The sequence below is a fragment of the Leopardus geoffroyi genome, chromosome D3 (genome assembly GCF_018350155.1).
Source record: "Leopardus geoffroyi isolate Oge1 chromosome D3, O.geoffroyi_Oge1_pat1.0, whole genome shotgun sequence".
Lineage (NCBI taxonomy): Eukaryota > Metazoa > Chordata > Mammalia > Carnivora > Felidae > Leopardus > Leopardus geoffroyi.
Genome location: NC_059339.1, coordinates 539,917 through 557,247, shown reverse-complemented (window position 1 = coordinate 557,247; position 17,331 = coordinate 539,917). Strand labels below are relative to the sequence as shown.

Below are 17,331 nucleotides of genomic sequence, written 5' to 3'. Positions count from 1 at the left end.
ACACTAACCCTCACTTGAAGCCAGAGCTTGAGGCTAGCCCAGCACCCCACTTAACAGGTGCCCAGGCCCAGACGGAGCTGACAAGTGAGCTGGGGCATAACTACCGCTCAGTAAACTGCATCTTTAACAATTCAGGGCCCAGTACAAAGTCCTATGATCAATGCTCAAAAGGTGAGGTACACAGATGGATGCAATACCCAGAATAAAACAAAGTCTGTGAACCTGGTCTGCCCTCAACCCTCTCTCGCGGCCAACACCACAGTAAATGAGACTCTCTGCTCCTGACCTCAGGACGCTTCCCAACGCTCCCCGGATACTTTCCACTGAGGCCTAGAGATCAGCGGGCCTTCGACTAACAGCGTCCCTGAGCCCAAGAGCTGTGGAGCCCGCCTGAACCGGGCACCCTCACTTGCAACGGCCACAGGCTCAAATGCAGCACATCCGAAACAGAACCCACTCCCATCGACCAGGGCCAGGAACTCAATGCCACGGTCCACCTGTGACTACCAAGGATGGCATGTCCCAGCTTGCAAGTCCCCCACGTGCCGGCCTCCCCTTAGCCTCTTGCACAGGCTTCTGAGACTCCTCGTGGGCCTTGCCACTTGCACTCACACTCACACCGCCACCTTGTGCATCCCCCAGAGGTGATCCAAGTGATCCTGTGGGAACAAATATCCTCCAGGAGGCACCCACTCCCTGTTCCACACCCTCCAGGACCACCTCACCATCCCACACGACTGCCCACACGAACCCGGAAAGGTCTGGGTGTCTGCCCGTAGCAGTGCTGACCGCACCCTGCCCGCTGGTCCAGGTTGGCAAGCTGCCTCAGCCAAGGGCAGCCACCCTGCTCTATGAGTGTCTGAGGCCACGACGACACAGAAAGAACGAGCAGACTCGTGTTCCAGTATAGCTTCGTTTACCAAAACAGGCCGGCCTTTCCTAGATCTGCTCTAGTGCATTCTCTGTATTAGCACTTTCTCAATTCATGCTGTCCTGGGGACACTCCTGCTCTGGGCCCGAGATCCATTCATAGCCTGACCTCCTGTGCCAGGCCTGCAGAGGTGGGGGGACACCGATCGCGGCACAGCAGGGGTGAGTGTTTCCACTCAGCACCTAACAGCCCGCGTCCTTCTGGCCACCCCTCTCCCTGGCACCACAGAACATCCGTCTCTAACCTGTTCCGAGCTCTGCAAACGTGACTCCCGCCTCTGCCTGCATTCCTGCCGGGAACCGCTTCTCCTGCCCAGACAGCAGGCTCTGGGTGCTTCTCACCGACACTGGGCTCTGCCAAGCCAGGTACTTGTGTCTAATACTTTGATTCCCACTCTTAGTGAGTTCTGCTCAAAGATAGCCTATAATATCTAATTTTAAGAATTTATTAAGCGTTCCTTGTGGATGTACATATGCATATTTTCTGTAAATACTGTATTTTCTGTAGGGCACACGCTTCTCTGTTTTACCTTTCAAGTCACACTTCCTGATTGTAATAACCAAGTCAGGAATCCTTCCTTATTGAGTCTAAAGCACAGAACTCTGTGCTCCTTCTGTCTTCTTTTACAATTAGTAATGCTTCCATATGTATAATCATCGCTTTCTCCCATACCTCCTTCTAGAATTGTGCCAGATTGGCCAAATGTGTCTTCACTCCCTCTTTTCTCTCTTGTTAATTGAAAGGTCACCCTTGCTCTGCGACCGTGGAGTTTGATGTGTCCCATTCAGTATGTGTCATGAAACAGTGAGTCATGACACCTTCAGCACGCTTCTGTCATTCCCTCTCCTGCCAACCACAACTTTCCCAACTCCCGGGCTTGCTCAGGGCTCACAAGTCTTGGCTCTAAGCTATCACTGGGTTCTGCCTTACAGAACTATGTAAAATTCTTCTGTTTTAAGAATTCTTACATAAGCCTTATGCACCATTAAAAACCAAACCTTTGAGATTTTTACCTCTACAGGAAAGATTCCTCATATTAAGTGGGGGGGGAAAAAAAAACCACACAGAACCCTCGAATAAAAGGCACCACAACCTCTTACTTTCTTTTCTCTCTAGGTTTTGGCGTTGGCTCAGCCTCTCATCAAAGCCCAGCTCAGGTCTCCCCGGACAAAGGCCAGGAGGGACGTGTTCCTGCAGCAACTCTGGCCACAGGTGAGACCCACGTACACCCCGCCTGGGGCGGCAGATCTCCTATGTGTGAACAGATCCCGTCCCCGCCCCTAATTCGAAGGCAGCTGAGCGCATTGAACGCGAATCTCCTGTCCCACCCTCCACGTGCATGGCGATGTGGGGAAATGCACACGGGGACACCAAGCTTGCTGCCAGGCTGACATGACCTCTCCTAGGAGCACTCACCACTTTGTCAGGCGTGTTTAGGTACAGGTCGACGATGTAATAGATGCGCTGCTGCAGCATGTTCTGGTCATCATCCGGGTACATGAGTCGCATAAACTCGGGGTTTTCCAGAGTCTCTAGGGTCAGCTGGCAGATAGAAGCCTGATTCTCTTTGGCAGCAACATGCATAACATTGTACCGACATCCTTCCTGAAAGAAGACTGTAGAGGTGAGCTTCATTTTTGCCAAGCACAGTCTTCCGAGGCTAACGGTGCTAGAAGCAGGCTTACCTGCACAATGGTGGGATTGTCCCCCGAACCAATCAGATACCGGGGGTTACTCCAGGTGAGATCGGAAAAGGTGTCGTCTTCTCCCTTCTCCACAGCCTTTCGAAGTTTGGCAGTGAGATCTTGAGTACGGGGGGTTTTGTAACTGTTGGCTCGCTCTTTGTTTACAGTTTCAGACTCAGGTGGGTACAAACCATCTGTCATCAAGAGAAAGGATTTAAGAATGTTTAACTTCACCAACATTTTCTCATCACCCACTGTGTGCTACACTGAGGCCGCAGAAATCGCCCCCACACAAGCTCATCGCCACCTAGTTGGGAGTGCGCTAGCCAACAGCGGGGCACAAACGTGCCACCACAGCAGGAGTCCAAGTGCAAAAGGGCCTGAGTGGCCTGCAGCTAGAAAAGGCTGCGAGGAGGGTGAGGGCACACCACCGCACGCACACAGGAACCTCCACGCGCATGGAGCACGCCCACGAAGCACGCCCATGAAGGCAGAGTGAGCCAAGACTATTTGTCGTTTTAATTACAACACCCGAGAATGTCTGAAAACAATCTGAGTATTTTCACCGACTGCAAAGAGGGAAACCTCTAAGTATTAGAAATCACTGTGGCTTCGTCTACGAAGCACCTGTGTGAGCAGAGGAAGGAAGCAGAGGAAAACAGGCTGGTGGAGCTTTCGACTGAAGGCTGTATGTCCATAAGGAGAGGGTGCCTTCCCCGGGAGCCCCAGCCAGCCTGGGAAGCAGGACAACTGCAGGCTCCAGGAGGGGGCAAGGCGGAGCGTGGGCCACGGTCAGAGGCTGCTGGGGTTCTGCACAAGGCCTACCGAAAAGGCCTCTCACGAGACCCCTGTTCAGAGCTGGAGCAGGTGTGGTGGGATTCCAGGCTGCAGGGCTCCCCCCGCAGGCCAGCTCCACGTCCGCAGGACTATGTGTGCCAAAGCAGGCACCACCATCCTAGAAGTAGGTGTGGCTGCAGGCGGGAAGGAGACAGGTCTCAGCATCTAAAAAAGCCCCAGGATCCCATGGCAGCAGGCAGAGAGGGAGACAGAGGTAGCAGAAGGGAAGGGCCAACAGTGGCCTTGTCAGGTTCAGGGCCCACTCAGTGCCCCGCTGCCTCTACCCTCAGGGTCCCTAGTCCTTCCCAGACCAGGTGACCGACCCACTCTCCTTCGGCTACTCCGTGGCCTAGGCCTCAGCTCTCTACTTCCTGGCAAACTGGACTTCTCTCAAAGGAGGAGAAAACCAGTCACAACACATCAGGAAAGAGGGCCCAGAAACCACCAGGGGTAACCCTGACAGCAGTACCAGAAGCGGACTGCTATATAACTCACCTTTCAGCCCACCACTGCTCATGAGTGGTGCTGTTTTCACAGGAGAAAGTGCTGAAGAGGCTTTGCTGGGAGAAGGGAAATAATCACAAAGTCCTCTAGCAAATTTCTCAGCATCTTCTCTACTTGAAAAAGCTTTAAATCGAGATCCTTTGATCATTCTGACAGCTTGCAGTGCTTCCTTTTTATCTTCATAAACATGAATCCTTTCTGTGTAGGAAAAGTAACAGGGAAATCACAGAGAAGTAACTGGCTCACACCCGAAGGCCCCGAGTTTCATAATAACCATTACCAGCTGTCTGATTTCTTTCACATTAGTATTTCAGATTTGTTTCTTAAAGGTTTTATTTTTAAGTAATCTCTACACCTAATGTGGGGCCTGAACTCACGACCCCAAGATCAAGAGTCGCACGCTCCTCCAACTGAGCCAGCCAGGTGCCCCAGTATTTCAGGTTTTTAATCTTAAGGCCATTTTTAAAAAATGTTGACTTCTTTTTGAGAGACACAGTGACGCATACAGGCACAGGGGAGGGGCAGAGAGAGAGAGACAGAGGATCTGAAGGGGGCCCTGTGCTGACAGCTGTCAGCACAGAGCCCGATGTGGGGCTTGAGCTCACAAACCGTGAAATCATGACCTGAGCCAAGTCATTCTTGAGAAAAAGGGCCTTAGCTAGTCAAAACAACACAGTTAATAAGACTGATCATATGCATGGACGTGAATGTAAATAATGTGTATGCTATACACATGTGTAACTTTACTGTATCTAAGGATACGATTTCATACTGAAAAATAAAACTCCTGGATTAATGTTATAAATAAAAATAACAAAAAAAGCAAGTTAAAAATTATGACTATTGCAAGAGAATTTTAAACATAGTTTTGGGTGGGGAATGCCTTTCTAAGTGTACCAAGAAACCCAGAATACATAAAGGAAAAGTTCCTATTACATAAGAATATTAAAGTTCTGTAGGCGAACTATCACAATCAAGCTTGCTTGAAACTCTCAAAAATACATAAAATACAAATGGGAAGAAAAAAAAATTTTCTTAATGGGGAGAAAAAAATTTTAACCAATATAAGAGAAGAATCGTAATGTCTATTGCCCAGTAAAAACGGTCAGTAGATATGACCAACAGATTCATACAATTAATAATAAATTAAAACCATATAAAAAGTAACTGACCTACAAGACAGAGGTTTCCCTTATTCAAAACATAAAAAGGAAAGTTCAATAACCTGGAGTTTGGCTGACAGAACGGAAACAAGACTTCCCTTTTTACAGATATAAAACCTTGCGTTCAATACTGTAGACAGACTGGAAAAGTTACTCTCTCAAACACAGTGAGTACTAACAGCTTCTGGAGGGCAGTGGCTTTCAAAGGAAAATGCACACCTTTTGGGGTGTCTGGGTGGCTCAGTTAGTTGGTCGAGCATCCGACTCTTGACTCTGGCTCAGGTCATGATCTCATGGTTCCTAGGTGGCTCAGTCAGTCAAGCGTCTGACTTTGGCTCAGGTCATGAACTCAAGGTTCGTGAGTTGGCCCACAGTGGCCTGTCGGCCGTCAGCAGAGTCCACTTCACATCCTCTGTCCCCCCCTCTCTCTGCCCCTCCCCTGCTCGCGCGTGCTCTCTCAAAATAAACGTTCAGTTCTACTCATGGTACATAATGTGTCTAATCTCCTATTTTGGGGTGCCACCACAAATGATATCACAATAGTGATAGTCTGGATTTCTGACATTCTAATCAATATCAGGCTTTCATTAATTCTTTCCAATGCTACCTACTCTAGTCTTGTTTAAAATTGCAATTCTTGGGCGTCTGGGTGGCTCAGTCGGTTCAGCGTCCGACTTCGGCTCAGGTCATGATCTTGCGGTCCGTGAGTTTGAGCCCTGTGTCAGGCTCTGTGCTGACAACTCAGTGCCTGGAGCCTGTTTCAGATTCTGTGTCTCCCTCTCTCTCTGACCCTCCCCTGTTCATGCTCTGTCTCTGTCAAAAATAAATAAACGTTAAAAAAAATAAAATAAAATAAAATTGCAATTCTTTGATGTTGAAAATTACTTATAGCTGCATTAGCCATTTACATTAACATAAAAGGGGTTCAGCTTATACTGAATAAAAAAAAAAAGGAGGGAGAAGACTAATCAAGAAATGGTAGCCAGCCAAAAACTACTTGCAAGTGAAGCATGTCTCACAGAATCCAATTTTCTTTATAAAAATTCACATGTAGATTTACAAATAATTCAGCAGAATTCTATATAAAAATGCTGACGATGGTTCATTTGGGGCAATGCAATTATGGGGCCTAATTCTTCTCTGTAGTTTGTGATTTTCAAAATCACCTTCCCCTGCTGTCCATCCACCCCATGTGAGAAACACCAGGTGCCTGTCACATTACCATTTCTTGCAGGGATGTCCTCGTACGCCGGGCATACCCCATAGTACAGAGGCGGCCCTGCAGAGGCCGTCACCGTGGCTTTGTGACCGTTGACCCCAGTGGCAGCACCGAAGGACAGAGAGCAGGTCTTAGACATCACGACATCTTCCTCTGGAGGATTCAGGCCCACGCTGTAACCAAAATCTCTGTCCTCAGACAAGCCAACCTGCTCAGGTTGGCTCCCTACAGCCGACTTCCAATTTCTCTGTGCGTCCTGGCTTATGGTTGTGGCTCCTGACATGTCGTGGCCAGGAGGCTGTGAAGGCAGTGTTCTTCCATGCTCCAGTAGAGCCTGAGCCAATTTTTTCTCAAAAATGAACCTTGTGGTTGACGTAATGGGTCCACATTTCAATCCAGCTTTCACAATTTCTTCTCTAAGGTCATCTGGATTCAGGAGTTTCAATCGAGCCAAGATAGCGTCCATTGTCATCTCACCTACGCCAAGACAAGAATTAATCTGATGGTGAGAAGTACATTGTTTTCTTATGAGCAACAAAACAAAAACACAAGTGGCAAAAATGCTGGCTTCAGTTTCATTTCAAGCCAGTGTTTGTCCATATTTTTGGTAGTCTATGAGCCTCCTATGAGAGCTTTCTGAAACTGTTTCCCAATCGATCACAATCTAACCTAATTTACATAAGCAATTTCTGGTTTATTTGGATAAGAAACTTAGAACCTGATACTGTTACGTGACACAATCACACCAACTTTCTAAGTAGGTACTCACACTGGGGGAACAGGCACATCATTTGGTGCTACTTAGAGTGTAATCTAGAACAAACCCAAGGAGGGCATGTGAACAATATCCGTCAAAAATACAACTCTAGAGATGCATCCTATAGATACATGTGCACTTCATTCCATAAGTAAAGGAAATTATACAAAGATTTAACCAGAGGAGCCACAGAGATGGCTCTGGCAGTCACTTTGCTAATATTAAGTAGTTAATGTTTAAGGTTTTGGGGGGCGCTTTCCACGTGCCTGGCTCCGGTGTAAGCGCACTACACAAAGTATTTAACCAGCATGATTTCTCTGTGTGGCAGGTCTCACCACTGTTCACTCCACTTTACAGATGAAGAACCTGGATCACAGAGACACTCAGTCACTTGTTCGAGTGACACAGCCACTCAGCGAGTGCATCTGAATTGGAGCAGGAGCTCTAATCCACACCTTCAGAGAAAGAGCAGGTCGCAGGTTTAAGTGCGGTCAGCAAGAATTGGGGAGAAGGAAGAAATATTGGGGTACAGACTAGCGTTGTAATGGGGCTGGAAACAAGCACTTAGGTGAGAAAAACTGGAGGTGTGAAGGACGGATGGATCAGAGGCATGGGGAGGGGTGTGTGGGCCTACAGGCAGCCTAGGATGACACTCAGATTTCTGGTCCAGGTGCCTATGAGTGACCTGACCCAAGGCAGAGAATACTAGAACTAGAAGAGGTGGAGACTTACGCACTGAGCATCAAAAACATCCTAACGCCTACCGATCAGGTGTTTCGATTTAGAAGAAGTTCAGAGTGGGAAAAATTGGTTGTGGGAGTCACAAGCACATAGATGCTGGCTCTAATGCCAATAATAAACCAGGAATAACAAGGAACAAACACAAAGACAGTGAGCCTAAAGTGGAACCTGACGGTAAAAAGAGAGAAACCCCTAGAGGAGATGAAGAGAAATGCACACACTGATACAAAATGAAACCAAGGAGTAGAGGGTTTTAGGAGGTGTTTACAAATGAAGTGATGGGACACCCAGGATTGACTTGAAAACACTCTAGCAGGAGGACCCGTGGGGGGGGCACAGTCGGCTAAGCATCCAATCTTGGCCTTGGCTCAGGTCATGATCTCACAGTTTGTAAGTTCAGGCCCTGCATCAAGCTCTGATGGTGTGGAGCCTGCTTGGGATTCTGTCTCACCCTCTCTCTGCCCCTTCCCTGCTTGTGCACCTGCTCTCTCTCTCTCTCTCTCAGAATAAATCAATAAAAAATACATAAAAATTAAAAAATAAATTATTCTAGCAGGAGAGCAAAGGAGGGAGGCAGTGAGAGATAAAAAAGATTCACAAAATATTAATACCCGTTGTAGCAGGATGATAGCTATAAGCAAAGGGTTCTTATATTACCCCATCTTTTCTGTGAATTTCTTTTTTAAAAAACTTTTAATGCCGGGGCACCTGGGTGGCTCAGCTGGTTGAGCATCTGACTTCAGCTCAGGTCATGACCTCACAACTCGTGGGTTCAAGCCCCGTGTCGGGCTCTGTGCTGACAGCTTGAGGCGTGCTTCGGATGCTCTCTCTCTCAAATATAAATAAACGTGGGGCGCCTGGGTGGCTCAGTCGGTTAAGCGTCCGACTTCAGCTCAGGTCATGATCTCGAGGTCTGTGAGTTCGAGCCCCGCGTCAGGCTCTGGGCTGACGGCTAAGAGCCTGGAGCCTGCTTCCGATTCTGTGTCTCCCTCTCTCTCTGCCCCTCCCCCGTTCATGCTCCGTCTCTCTCTCTCTGTCTCAAAAATAAATAAACGTTAAAAAAAAATTTTTTTTAATAAATAAATAAATAAACATTGAATTGTTTTTTGTTTTTTTTTTTTACTTTTAATACCATCTCTCCCCACCCAACTCCAAGATTTCAAAACTGGTTATTACTTATTGGCAAAGGGGATACTGGCCTTTTAAACAATGAGTGTACCGCACAGACCCCAAATCTGCCACAGAACTTCAAGGGGAGGGCCTACTGACCACTCCACCTAGGGGGGTGCCCAGGTGATTCCCTACAAACCTCGATATAAGAGCAACAGAGGTGGCTCAGTGATGGGAAACTGATGTGAATGTCACAAAGTAGGTCAAAGTCACATGCAAGGGGTTGGGATAACTGGGGCAGACGCTCCAAATAAACAGAGAGGCCACACCCATTCCTAGAAAAGTCCAGTCTTCATGCCATTCCTGTGTCTCTGCTCTAAAGCCACCCTTCTGATCTGGGCTAGTTTGTCCTTGCAACCAAGCAAGCCCTAAACAGAACAATTCCATCACATCACGGCACTAACTGTGTGACCTTGGACAAGTTATGTAAACTCTAAGCCTCAGTTTCCTCATCTATAAAATGGATATAATGACAGTTCTACCCCTCAGGCTACAGTAAGAGTGAGGTAAAAAATACATGTAAAGTCCGTGCTGCTAGGTTTGACACTGACAAATAATCCACAACTATCAGTTTTAGTAATTAGGTTACACAGGCTTATTATTTTGTAGCACATGTAATATGTTAGAAAGTCAATCTGAATAAAAACAAAACCACTGCTTTAATACACTGTTTAATACACACTGTAATACAGTATACGAATACCTGCTCACCTGTACCAAATAAAGAATAAAGCAGAAACTCCCAGTAGGAGTGGAGTATGGAAACTGGACAGGAAGAATGGACAGAGGGCCAGCACAGGGGAGAAAAACATCTCTGAACATCGCTCTTATGTTCTGACTTTTGGAAACACGTTTTTGGGGGGTGCCTGGGGAGGCTCAGTAGGTTGAGTGTCCGACTTGGGCTCAGGTCATGATCTCACAGTTCATGAGATTGAGCCCCGTGTCGGGCTCTGTGCTGATGCTCAGAGCCTGGAGCCTGCTTTGGATTCTGTGTCTCCCTCTGTCTCTGCCCCTCCCCGGCTTGTGCTCTGTCTCTCTCTGTCTTTCAAAAATGAATGTTAAAAAAAAAAAAAAGAAAAAGAAAAAGAAAAAGAATAAAAGAAACACATTTGTGAGTCACAGACTAAAAAATAAGTAAATAAACAAAAAGATGGAGAAAGACCTTCCAAGCGGACAACAGAAGCACAAGGAGAGGTGGTGAACCAACCCAGTGACTACATTCTACAGGTCCACGATCCTGAAGCTCCTTTACAGCAGCCTGAGGGGTCGGCACGCACCTGGATACACCATGGCTAAGGAGAGTCCAGTTCCTCACTGACAGAAGGGAGTTACAAGCAAGGAGGCTAGAATGGGGTCAGCAGACATCTACAAAGGGCCACAGACTAAGGGTGAGACCTGTGAGCGAGAAGGTCTCTCGAACACTCAAAAACAGCTACAGATCCAGCAAGACTGAAAAACCAGGCGGGGGCTGGATTTGGCTGGCGAGATGCGGTTTGCCGACCCTCGGGCTGGAATCCAAAGTATCGGCCAAACCCTGACTGACAGAGAGACAAAGATGACGGTACAGGAAACCCAGTCAGGTCTGCGAGCTGAATGAACACTCCCAGGCTGTCCTACTCCTAGTGATTACGTAAGCTACTAACATCAGGGAATCCAAACGAATGGCATAGATTTAACTTTTTATTTGGAAAAAAACTATAAACACAAACAATAGTACGGGAAGTTCCTGGGGACCCATCGCTGGTGACAGTGCCGCACCCAAATCAGGGAAGTGACACCGGCTAAGCTCACCAGCGTCGGCACGACTCTGCTCTTCTTTGTACGTGCTTCCACCACCACCCATCACGTGGATAAAGTCATGATCACAGAACTGTCCCCCCCCCCCAACCTCCTCCACTGTCCCCAGACCCTGGCAACCACTAATTTGTTCTCTTCCACCGTAATCTTTCAAGAACATTCTGATAAATGGAATCACACCCTCTAAACCTCCTTGGCTTTTTTCAATCAGCACAATACTCCTGAGACACACCGCCAACCACCTCCTTCCTTCTCACTGCTGAGCAACATTCCGTGGTGTGAACACGCCAGTCTTATTACCCTTTTGTCCCTCGAGAAACATTTGGGCTTTTTCCAGTTCTTGGAAACTACCAGTAGTTATAAGCACTCACATACGGGTTTTTGTGTAAAAATGTTTTCATGTCTCTAGGATAAATGCCCAAAAATACAGTGCGCAGTTGCGTTTTTGAGAAACTGCCAAATTGATTTCAGAGTGGATGCCCCTGTAACATTTCCACCAGCAGTAAATGAGAGACCCAGTTTCTCAGCATTTCCACCAGCAGCTTGCAGTACCGGCTACTTTCATTTTAGTCATTTTAACAGGTGCAGTATCTCGTTGGAGGTTTAATCTGTATTTCACCACTGGCTGGCGACGTTGAGCATCTTCTCGCACATACGTTTGCTTCATACTAGTTTTGTAATTTTTCATAAGCCTAAAAAATGACTTCAGGGACACCTGGGTGGCGCAGTCGGTTGAGCGTCCAACTGTTGATTTTGGCTCAGGTCATGATCTAACGGGTTGCTGGGATCCAGCCCTGTGTCGGGCTCTGCGTGGACAGTATGGAGCCTGCTTGGGATTCTCTCTCCCCCTCTCTCTGCCCTTCCCCTGCTCGTGAGAGAATACAAGTACCTCTCTCTCTCAAAAACAAACAAATAATCTTAAAAAAAAAGGGGGGGGCGCTCCCAACCCTGACCTCGTGGCCCCACACATCATTTAGCTTCAGCACGCAGGCGGTGTGCAGTCTCGGCGTCGTGCGGCTACTTGGCAGAGGGCTGGCGGTGTGACCGGACAAATCAGCGTGCTCTTTTCTCAACACACCGGCTAAAACTCTCTCCGGGAGGCGAGGAAAGGGAAGCAACCCAAGGACGGAGGGGAAGCGGACCGGGTGTCAGCAGGCCTACGATCCCAGCCGGCCCCAGCCTCCCAGCCGCGTGCCCGCAACCACCGGCGGGCCTTCCCGGGGCCCGTCTGCTCAGCTGCAGGGCCAGGACACCAGAAGGAAGCCATCCGTACGGACCCTGACGGTTAGCCCTGAGATCCCGAGACGCGGTCATTAACTTTACTTTCTGCTAATTAAACGCCATCCTCCTATCAGAGTACTTAAGGAACGACCGCTGATTCTCCAAAAAGAAACCCAACTTTCTGGCGAGAGGGTGAACTCAGGGTGAAGAAGCAGGGTCCCTAACGCCTGAAGGCGCACACGGCCTGGGAAGCCCACCACTGTGGCACGGCAGAGCGAGGCCGCGAGGGAGAGGACCACAGACCGCAGGGCCCGGAGAAGAACTCGGCCAAACGAAGGAGCCAAGCGGATGAAGACTGCCCGGAGACAGGGGCGCCACTCCCGCGGCTCCCCGCTTCCCTATCGTGTGCGTGTGAAGCCCCCGGGGCTCACTCCAGGCCTTCGCCCAAAACACCAGACTCGGGCCCGCCAGGGGAGGGGGCAGAGCCCTGCCCCAGGACAGAGTTGAGGCCCTGGGAGTGGAGGGTACCCAGGCCGGGCGAGGGGAGGGGACACAGGCCTGAGGAGTAAAGGGGACCCAAGCTGGGCAAGGGGAGGGGACACAGGCCACCAAGCTAAGGGGACACAGGGCAGGTGAGGGGACACAGGCCACCAAGCTGAGGGGACCCGGGCCGGGCGAGGGGAGGGGACCCAGGCCTGAGGAGTGAAGGGGACCCAAGCCTGGCAAGGGGAGGGGACAAAGGCCACCAAGCTGAGGGGACCCAGGCCGGGCGAGGGGAGGGGACCCAGGCCACCAAGCTGAGGGGACACAGGCCACCAAGCTGAGGGGACCCGGGTCGGGCGAGGGGAGGGGACCCAGGCCACCAAGCTGAGGGGACCCAGGCCGGGCGAGGGGAGGAGACCCAGGCCACCAAGCTGAGGGGACCCAGGCCGGGCGAGGGGAGGGGACCCAGGCCACCAAGCTGAGGGGACCCAGGCCGGGCGAGGGGAGGGGACCTAGGCCACCAAGCCGAGGGGACCCGGGTCAGGCGAGGGGAGGGGACCCAGGCCACCAAGCTGAGGGGACCCAGGCCGGGCGAGGGGAGGGGACCCAGGCCACCAAGCTGAGGGGACACAGGCCACCAAGCTGAGGGGACCCGGGTCGGGCGAGGGGAGGGGACCCAGGCCACCAAGCTGAGGGGACCCAGGCCGGGCGAGGGGAGGAGACCCAGGCCACCAAGCTGAGGGGACCCAGGCCGGGCGAGGGGAGGGGACCCAGGCCACCAAGCTGAGGGGACCCAGGCCGGGCGAGGGGAGGAGACCCAGGCCACCAAGCTGAGGGGACCCAGGCCGGGCGAGGGGAGGGGACCCAGGCCACCAAGCTGAGGGGACCCAGGCCGGGCGAGGGGAGGGGACCCAGGCCACCAAGCTGAGGGGAGCCAGGCCGGGCGAGGGGAGGGGACACAGGCTACCAATCTGAGGGGACCTGGGTTGGGAGAAGAGAGGGGACCCAGGCCAGGCAAGAGGAAGGGACCCAAGCCGGACAAGGGGAGGTGACACAGGCCACCAAGCTGAGGGGACCAAGGCCGGGCGAGGGGAGGGGACCCAGGCCACCAAGCTGAGGGGACACAGGCCACCAAGCTGAGGGGACCCGGGTCAGGCGAGGGGAGGGGACCCAGGCCACCAAGCTGAGGGGACCCAGGCCGGGCGAGGGGAGGAGACCCAGGCCACCAAGCTGAGGGGACCCAGGCCGGGCGAGGGGAGGGGACCCAGGCCACCAAGCTGAGGGGACCCAGGCCACCAAGCTGAGGGGACCCAGGCCGGGCGAGGGGAGGAGACCCAGGCCACCAAGCTGAGGGGACCCAGGCCGGGCGAGGGGAGGGGACCCAGGCCACCAAGCTGAGGGGACCCAGGCCGGGCGAGGGGAGGAGACCCAGGCCACCAAGCTGAGGGGACCCAGGCCGGGCGAGGGGAGGGGACCCAGGCCACCAAGCTGAGGGGACCCAGGCCGGGCGAGGGGAGGGGACCCAGGCCACCAAGCTGAGGGGAGCCAGGCCGGGCGAGGGGAGGGGACACAGGCTACCAATCTGAGGGGACCTGGGTTGGGAGAAGAGAGGGGACCCAGGCCAGGCAAGAGGAAGGGACCCAAGCCGGACAAGGGGAGGTGACACAGGCCACCAAGCTGAGGGGACCAAGGCCGGGCGAGGGGAGGGGACCCAGGCCACCAAGCTGAGGGGACACAGGCCACCAAGCTGAGGGGACCCGGGTCAGGCGAGGGGAGGGGACCCAGGCCACCAAGCTGAGGGGACCCAGGCCGGGCGAGGGGAGGAGACCCAGGCCACCAAGCTGAGGGGACCCAGGCCGGGCGAGGGGAGGGGACCCAGGCCACCAAGCTGAGGGGACCCAGGCCACCAAGCTGAGGGGACCCGGGTCAGGCGAGGGGAGGGGACCCAGGCCACCAAGCTGAGGGGACCCAGGCCGGGCGAGGGGAGGGGACCCAGGCCACCAAGCTGAGGGGACACAGGCCACCAAGCTGAGGGGACCCGGGTCGGGCGAGGGGAGGGGACCCAGGCCACCAAGCTGAGGGGACCCAGGCCGGGCGAGGGGAGGAGACCCAGGCCACCAAGCTGAGGGGACCCAGGCCGGGCGAGGGGAGGGGACCCAGGCCACCAAGCTGAGGGGACCCAGGCCGGGCGAGGGGAGGGGACCCAGGCCACCAAGCTGAGGGGACCCGGGTCAGGCGAGGGGAGGGGACCCAGGCCACCAAGCTGAGGGGAGCCAGGCCGGGCGAGGGGAGGGGACACAGGCCACCAAGCTGAGGGGACACAGGCCACCAAGCTGAGGGGAGCCAGGCCGGGCGAGGGGAGGAGACACAGGCCTGAGGAGTGAAAGGGACCCAGGCCGGGCGAGGGGAGGGGACCCAGGCCAGAGAGCGGGGCGCGGGGAGGGGGGGTGGCGCTCAGGCCCAGGCCTCACCTGGGTCTAGGGCCGAGTTCGCGGCCGCGCCGGGCGGCGGGGCTGGAGGCCCGCTCCGGCCCGGGCCCTGCGGCCGCTTATCCAGCCGCCGCACCAGCCAGCGCACCGCGATCAGCAGCACGGACGCCCCCAGCAGCTCCCAGACCAGCGCCGCCCACTCGGCCGCCGCCAGCCGCGTCCACAGCATCGCCGCCGCCCGGCCGCCGCCGCCGCCGCCGCCGCCGCCCGGTCGCCGCCGCCGGGGAGGCCGCCCGCCTCAGGACCCCGCGACCCGAGCTGCCCGCGCTACTGCCTGACGGCGCCGCACCCAGGGGTGGTCGGGGCGGAGCCGGGACTGCACGCGGGGGCCGGGGCGCTCGCCCGCCGCGCCGCGTAGCCCGGCAAGGGAGCGAGGCCGCGGCCCCGGTCCCTGGGGGCAAGGGGCTGCCGAGCGCGCCGTCAGGCAGTAGCGTAGGCAGCTCGGGTCGCGAGGTCCTGAGGCGAACGGCGTCCTCGGCGGCGGCGCTCGGCGAAAGGGGGAATCCCGGGACCGGCTGGGGAGAGGGGAGGGCGGGAGGGCGGGGGCTCGCGGGACGGGCGGGGGGGGGGGAGGGGCAGGGGCCCGAGGGGGGCCCGGAAGGCGGGCGGAGGTCCGGGGGCGGAGGGGGCGGTGGGATCTGGACGCCGGGGGTCGGGGGCCGGGGGCGGCCGGGCGGGTCCTGGCGACCCCTGGGGCGGCCTGAGGTCCTGCGCGCGAGCCAGGGCGGGGGCGAGCCGGGGCCTGGGGCGTTGGCCGGCGGTGCCCCCGCGAGCGCGCTAGCTCCGCGCGACCCCAGCGGGAACGGGGCTGCTCGCGGGATCGGAGCGACCAAGCTTCTCCAGGCCGGAGTCGGCATTTTGTTCTCCTGGACCCGCTTTGAAACGGCATCTGTGACCGCCTGGGCTTTTAGAGAACCACGTTCTCCGCGCCAGACAAAGCGGGCGACCGGGCAGCTGCCGCGTGTGCGCGGGAGAACTGCTTCCTGCCGCCCGTGAAGCTGGCCTTACCTGGCCGGCCGGCGTTGTATTCCCGTGGCCTGAGTGAATCTGTTTCCTCCCGGCCCTAGTCCTGGGGCGCGGAGGGCTTCCCCGAGGAGGAGGTGCCCGCCGCTCTCGTCTAGTCAGGCCCCAGGCTGCGTGCTCCCATTCCTTCCACGTTGGCGCGGAGGGGCTTGGAGCCGAGCAGGGGTGGCTGCGGGGGGAGGGGTTGACTAGAAAGTGGCGGGGGTGGGGGAAGGGCTGCAGGGGCTGATGGAAGCGTTATGCTTGTCAAGCTTGTCACAACCCTCCGACGTGTACGATGAAAAGGGTGACTCTTCTGTAACATTTAGAAGTTTATTTTTTGAGAGGGAGAGCGCACGCAAGCAGGGGAGGGGCAGAGAGACAGCGAGAGAGAATCTCAAGCCGGCTCCGAGCTACCAGCAAAGGCCAACGTGGGGCTCCCGCCGAAATCAAGAGTTGGATGCTTAAGGACTGAACCACCCATTCGCCCTTGTAACTCAGACTTTTTTTTTTTTTTTAATGTTAAAACCCTGAAGAAATACAATTGACATCTTTGGTAAAAGCAAATTTAAGTGGATTGGGCACCAAAGAGTCAGTAAATTTGAGGGTGAGTGAACTGCAGATGAAACCACAGTGAGATACTGCTTTACACCCACCAGAAAGGTTGATTTTGGTGAGACTGGCGTAATTCTGGCATTCTCCTACACTGCTAGCACGAGTAAAATGAGTTAACCGCTGGGGAAAACAGGCAGTTTCTCATAAGCAGACAAACTCTGCTCTATGGCCCAGTAGTGCAGCCTTAGGTATGAAGAGGGACGGGCAGGCACACAATGTTTGTGGCAGTCCCAAACAGGAAACGCCCAGGTGTCTGGATAAACTCTGGGAGAATGCACAAATTGTGGAACCGTCATTTGAAAGTCCTATGGTGCTGTACCATTCAGCAATAACACGGATGATTCTGAAAACCATGCTAAGCACAAAGACCCCACACAGTACAATTCCATTTGTAGGGGTCTCAAGAACAAGCAAAGCTTGTGGTCACTCAGGGCAGTGGTTGCCTCTGGGTGGGGTGGTCAACCGGGAAGGGACATGAAAGAACCTTTACTGTGAAGGAAATGTTCCACATCTTGCTTGGGTCGATAATGACAGGTGCACACAGGCGGATGGATGGTTGCCCAAATCTGTCCGTGTTTTAGTGTACATTTTGCGTACATTTAAAAAGGTAGAGGGCGCTTGGGTGGCTCAGTCTGTTGAGCCTCCGACTTCAGCTCAGGTCATGATCTCACAGTTCGTGAGTTCGAGCCCCGTGTCGGGCTCTGTGCTGAAAGCTCA

At 54.0% G+C, this 17,331-nt stretch overlaps 1 protein-coding gene across 2 annotated transcripts in view; it reads right to left on the bottom strand.

The window, feature by feature from the left end:
- The window catches only part of ANKLE2 (ankyrin repeat and LEM domain containing 2), a 28,426-nt gene extending 12,256 nt beyond the window's left edge, over nucleotides 1-16,170 (bottom strand). Inside the window, exons 1-5 of one of the 2 annotated variants that reach the window (XM_045457800.1) lie at nucleotides 16,006-16,170; nucleotides 6,343-6,816; nucleotides 3,949-4,155; nucleotides 2,617-2,810; nucleotides 2,348-2,536 (exon numbers count right to left, since the gene is read on the bottom strand). In XM_045457800.1, coding sequence (XP_045313756.1) covers nucleotides 2,348-2,536; nucleotides 2,617-2,810; nucleotides 3,949-4,155; nucleotides 6,343-6,811 — 1,059 coding nt within the window. In that variant the 5' untranslated portion in view covers nucleotides 6,812-6,816; nucleotides 16,006-16,170. Of the gene's footprint in view, nucleotides 1-2,347; nucleotides 2,537-2,616; nucleotides 2,811-3,948; nucleotides 4,156-6,342; nucleotides 6,817-14,979; nucleotides 15,215-16,005 lie in introns of those variants that run through there. The other variant, XM_045457799.1, reaches the window with a different exon arrangement.
- Between the last annotated feature and the right edge of the window lie 1,161 nt (nucleotides 16,171-17,331).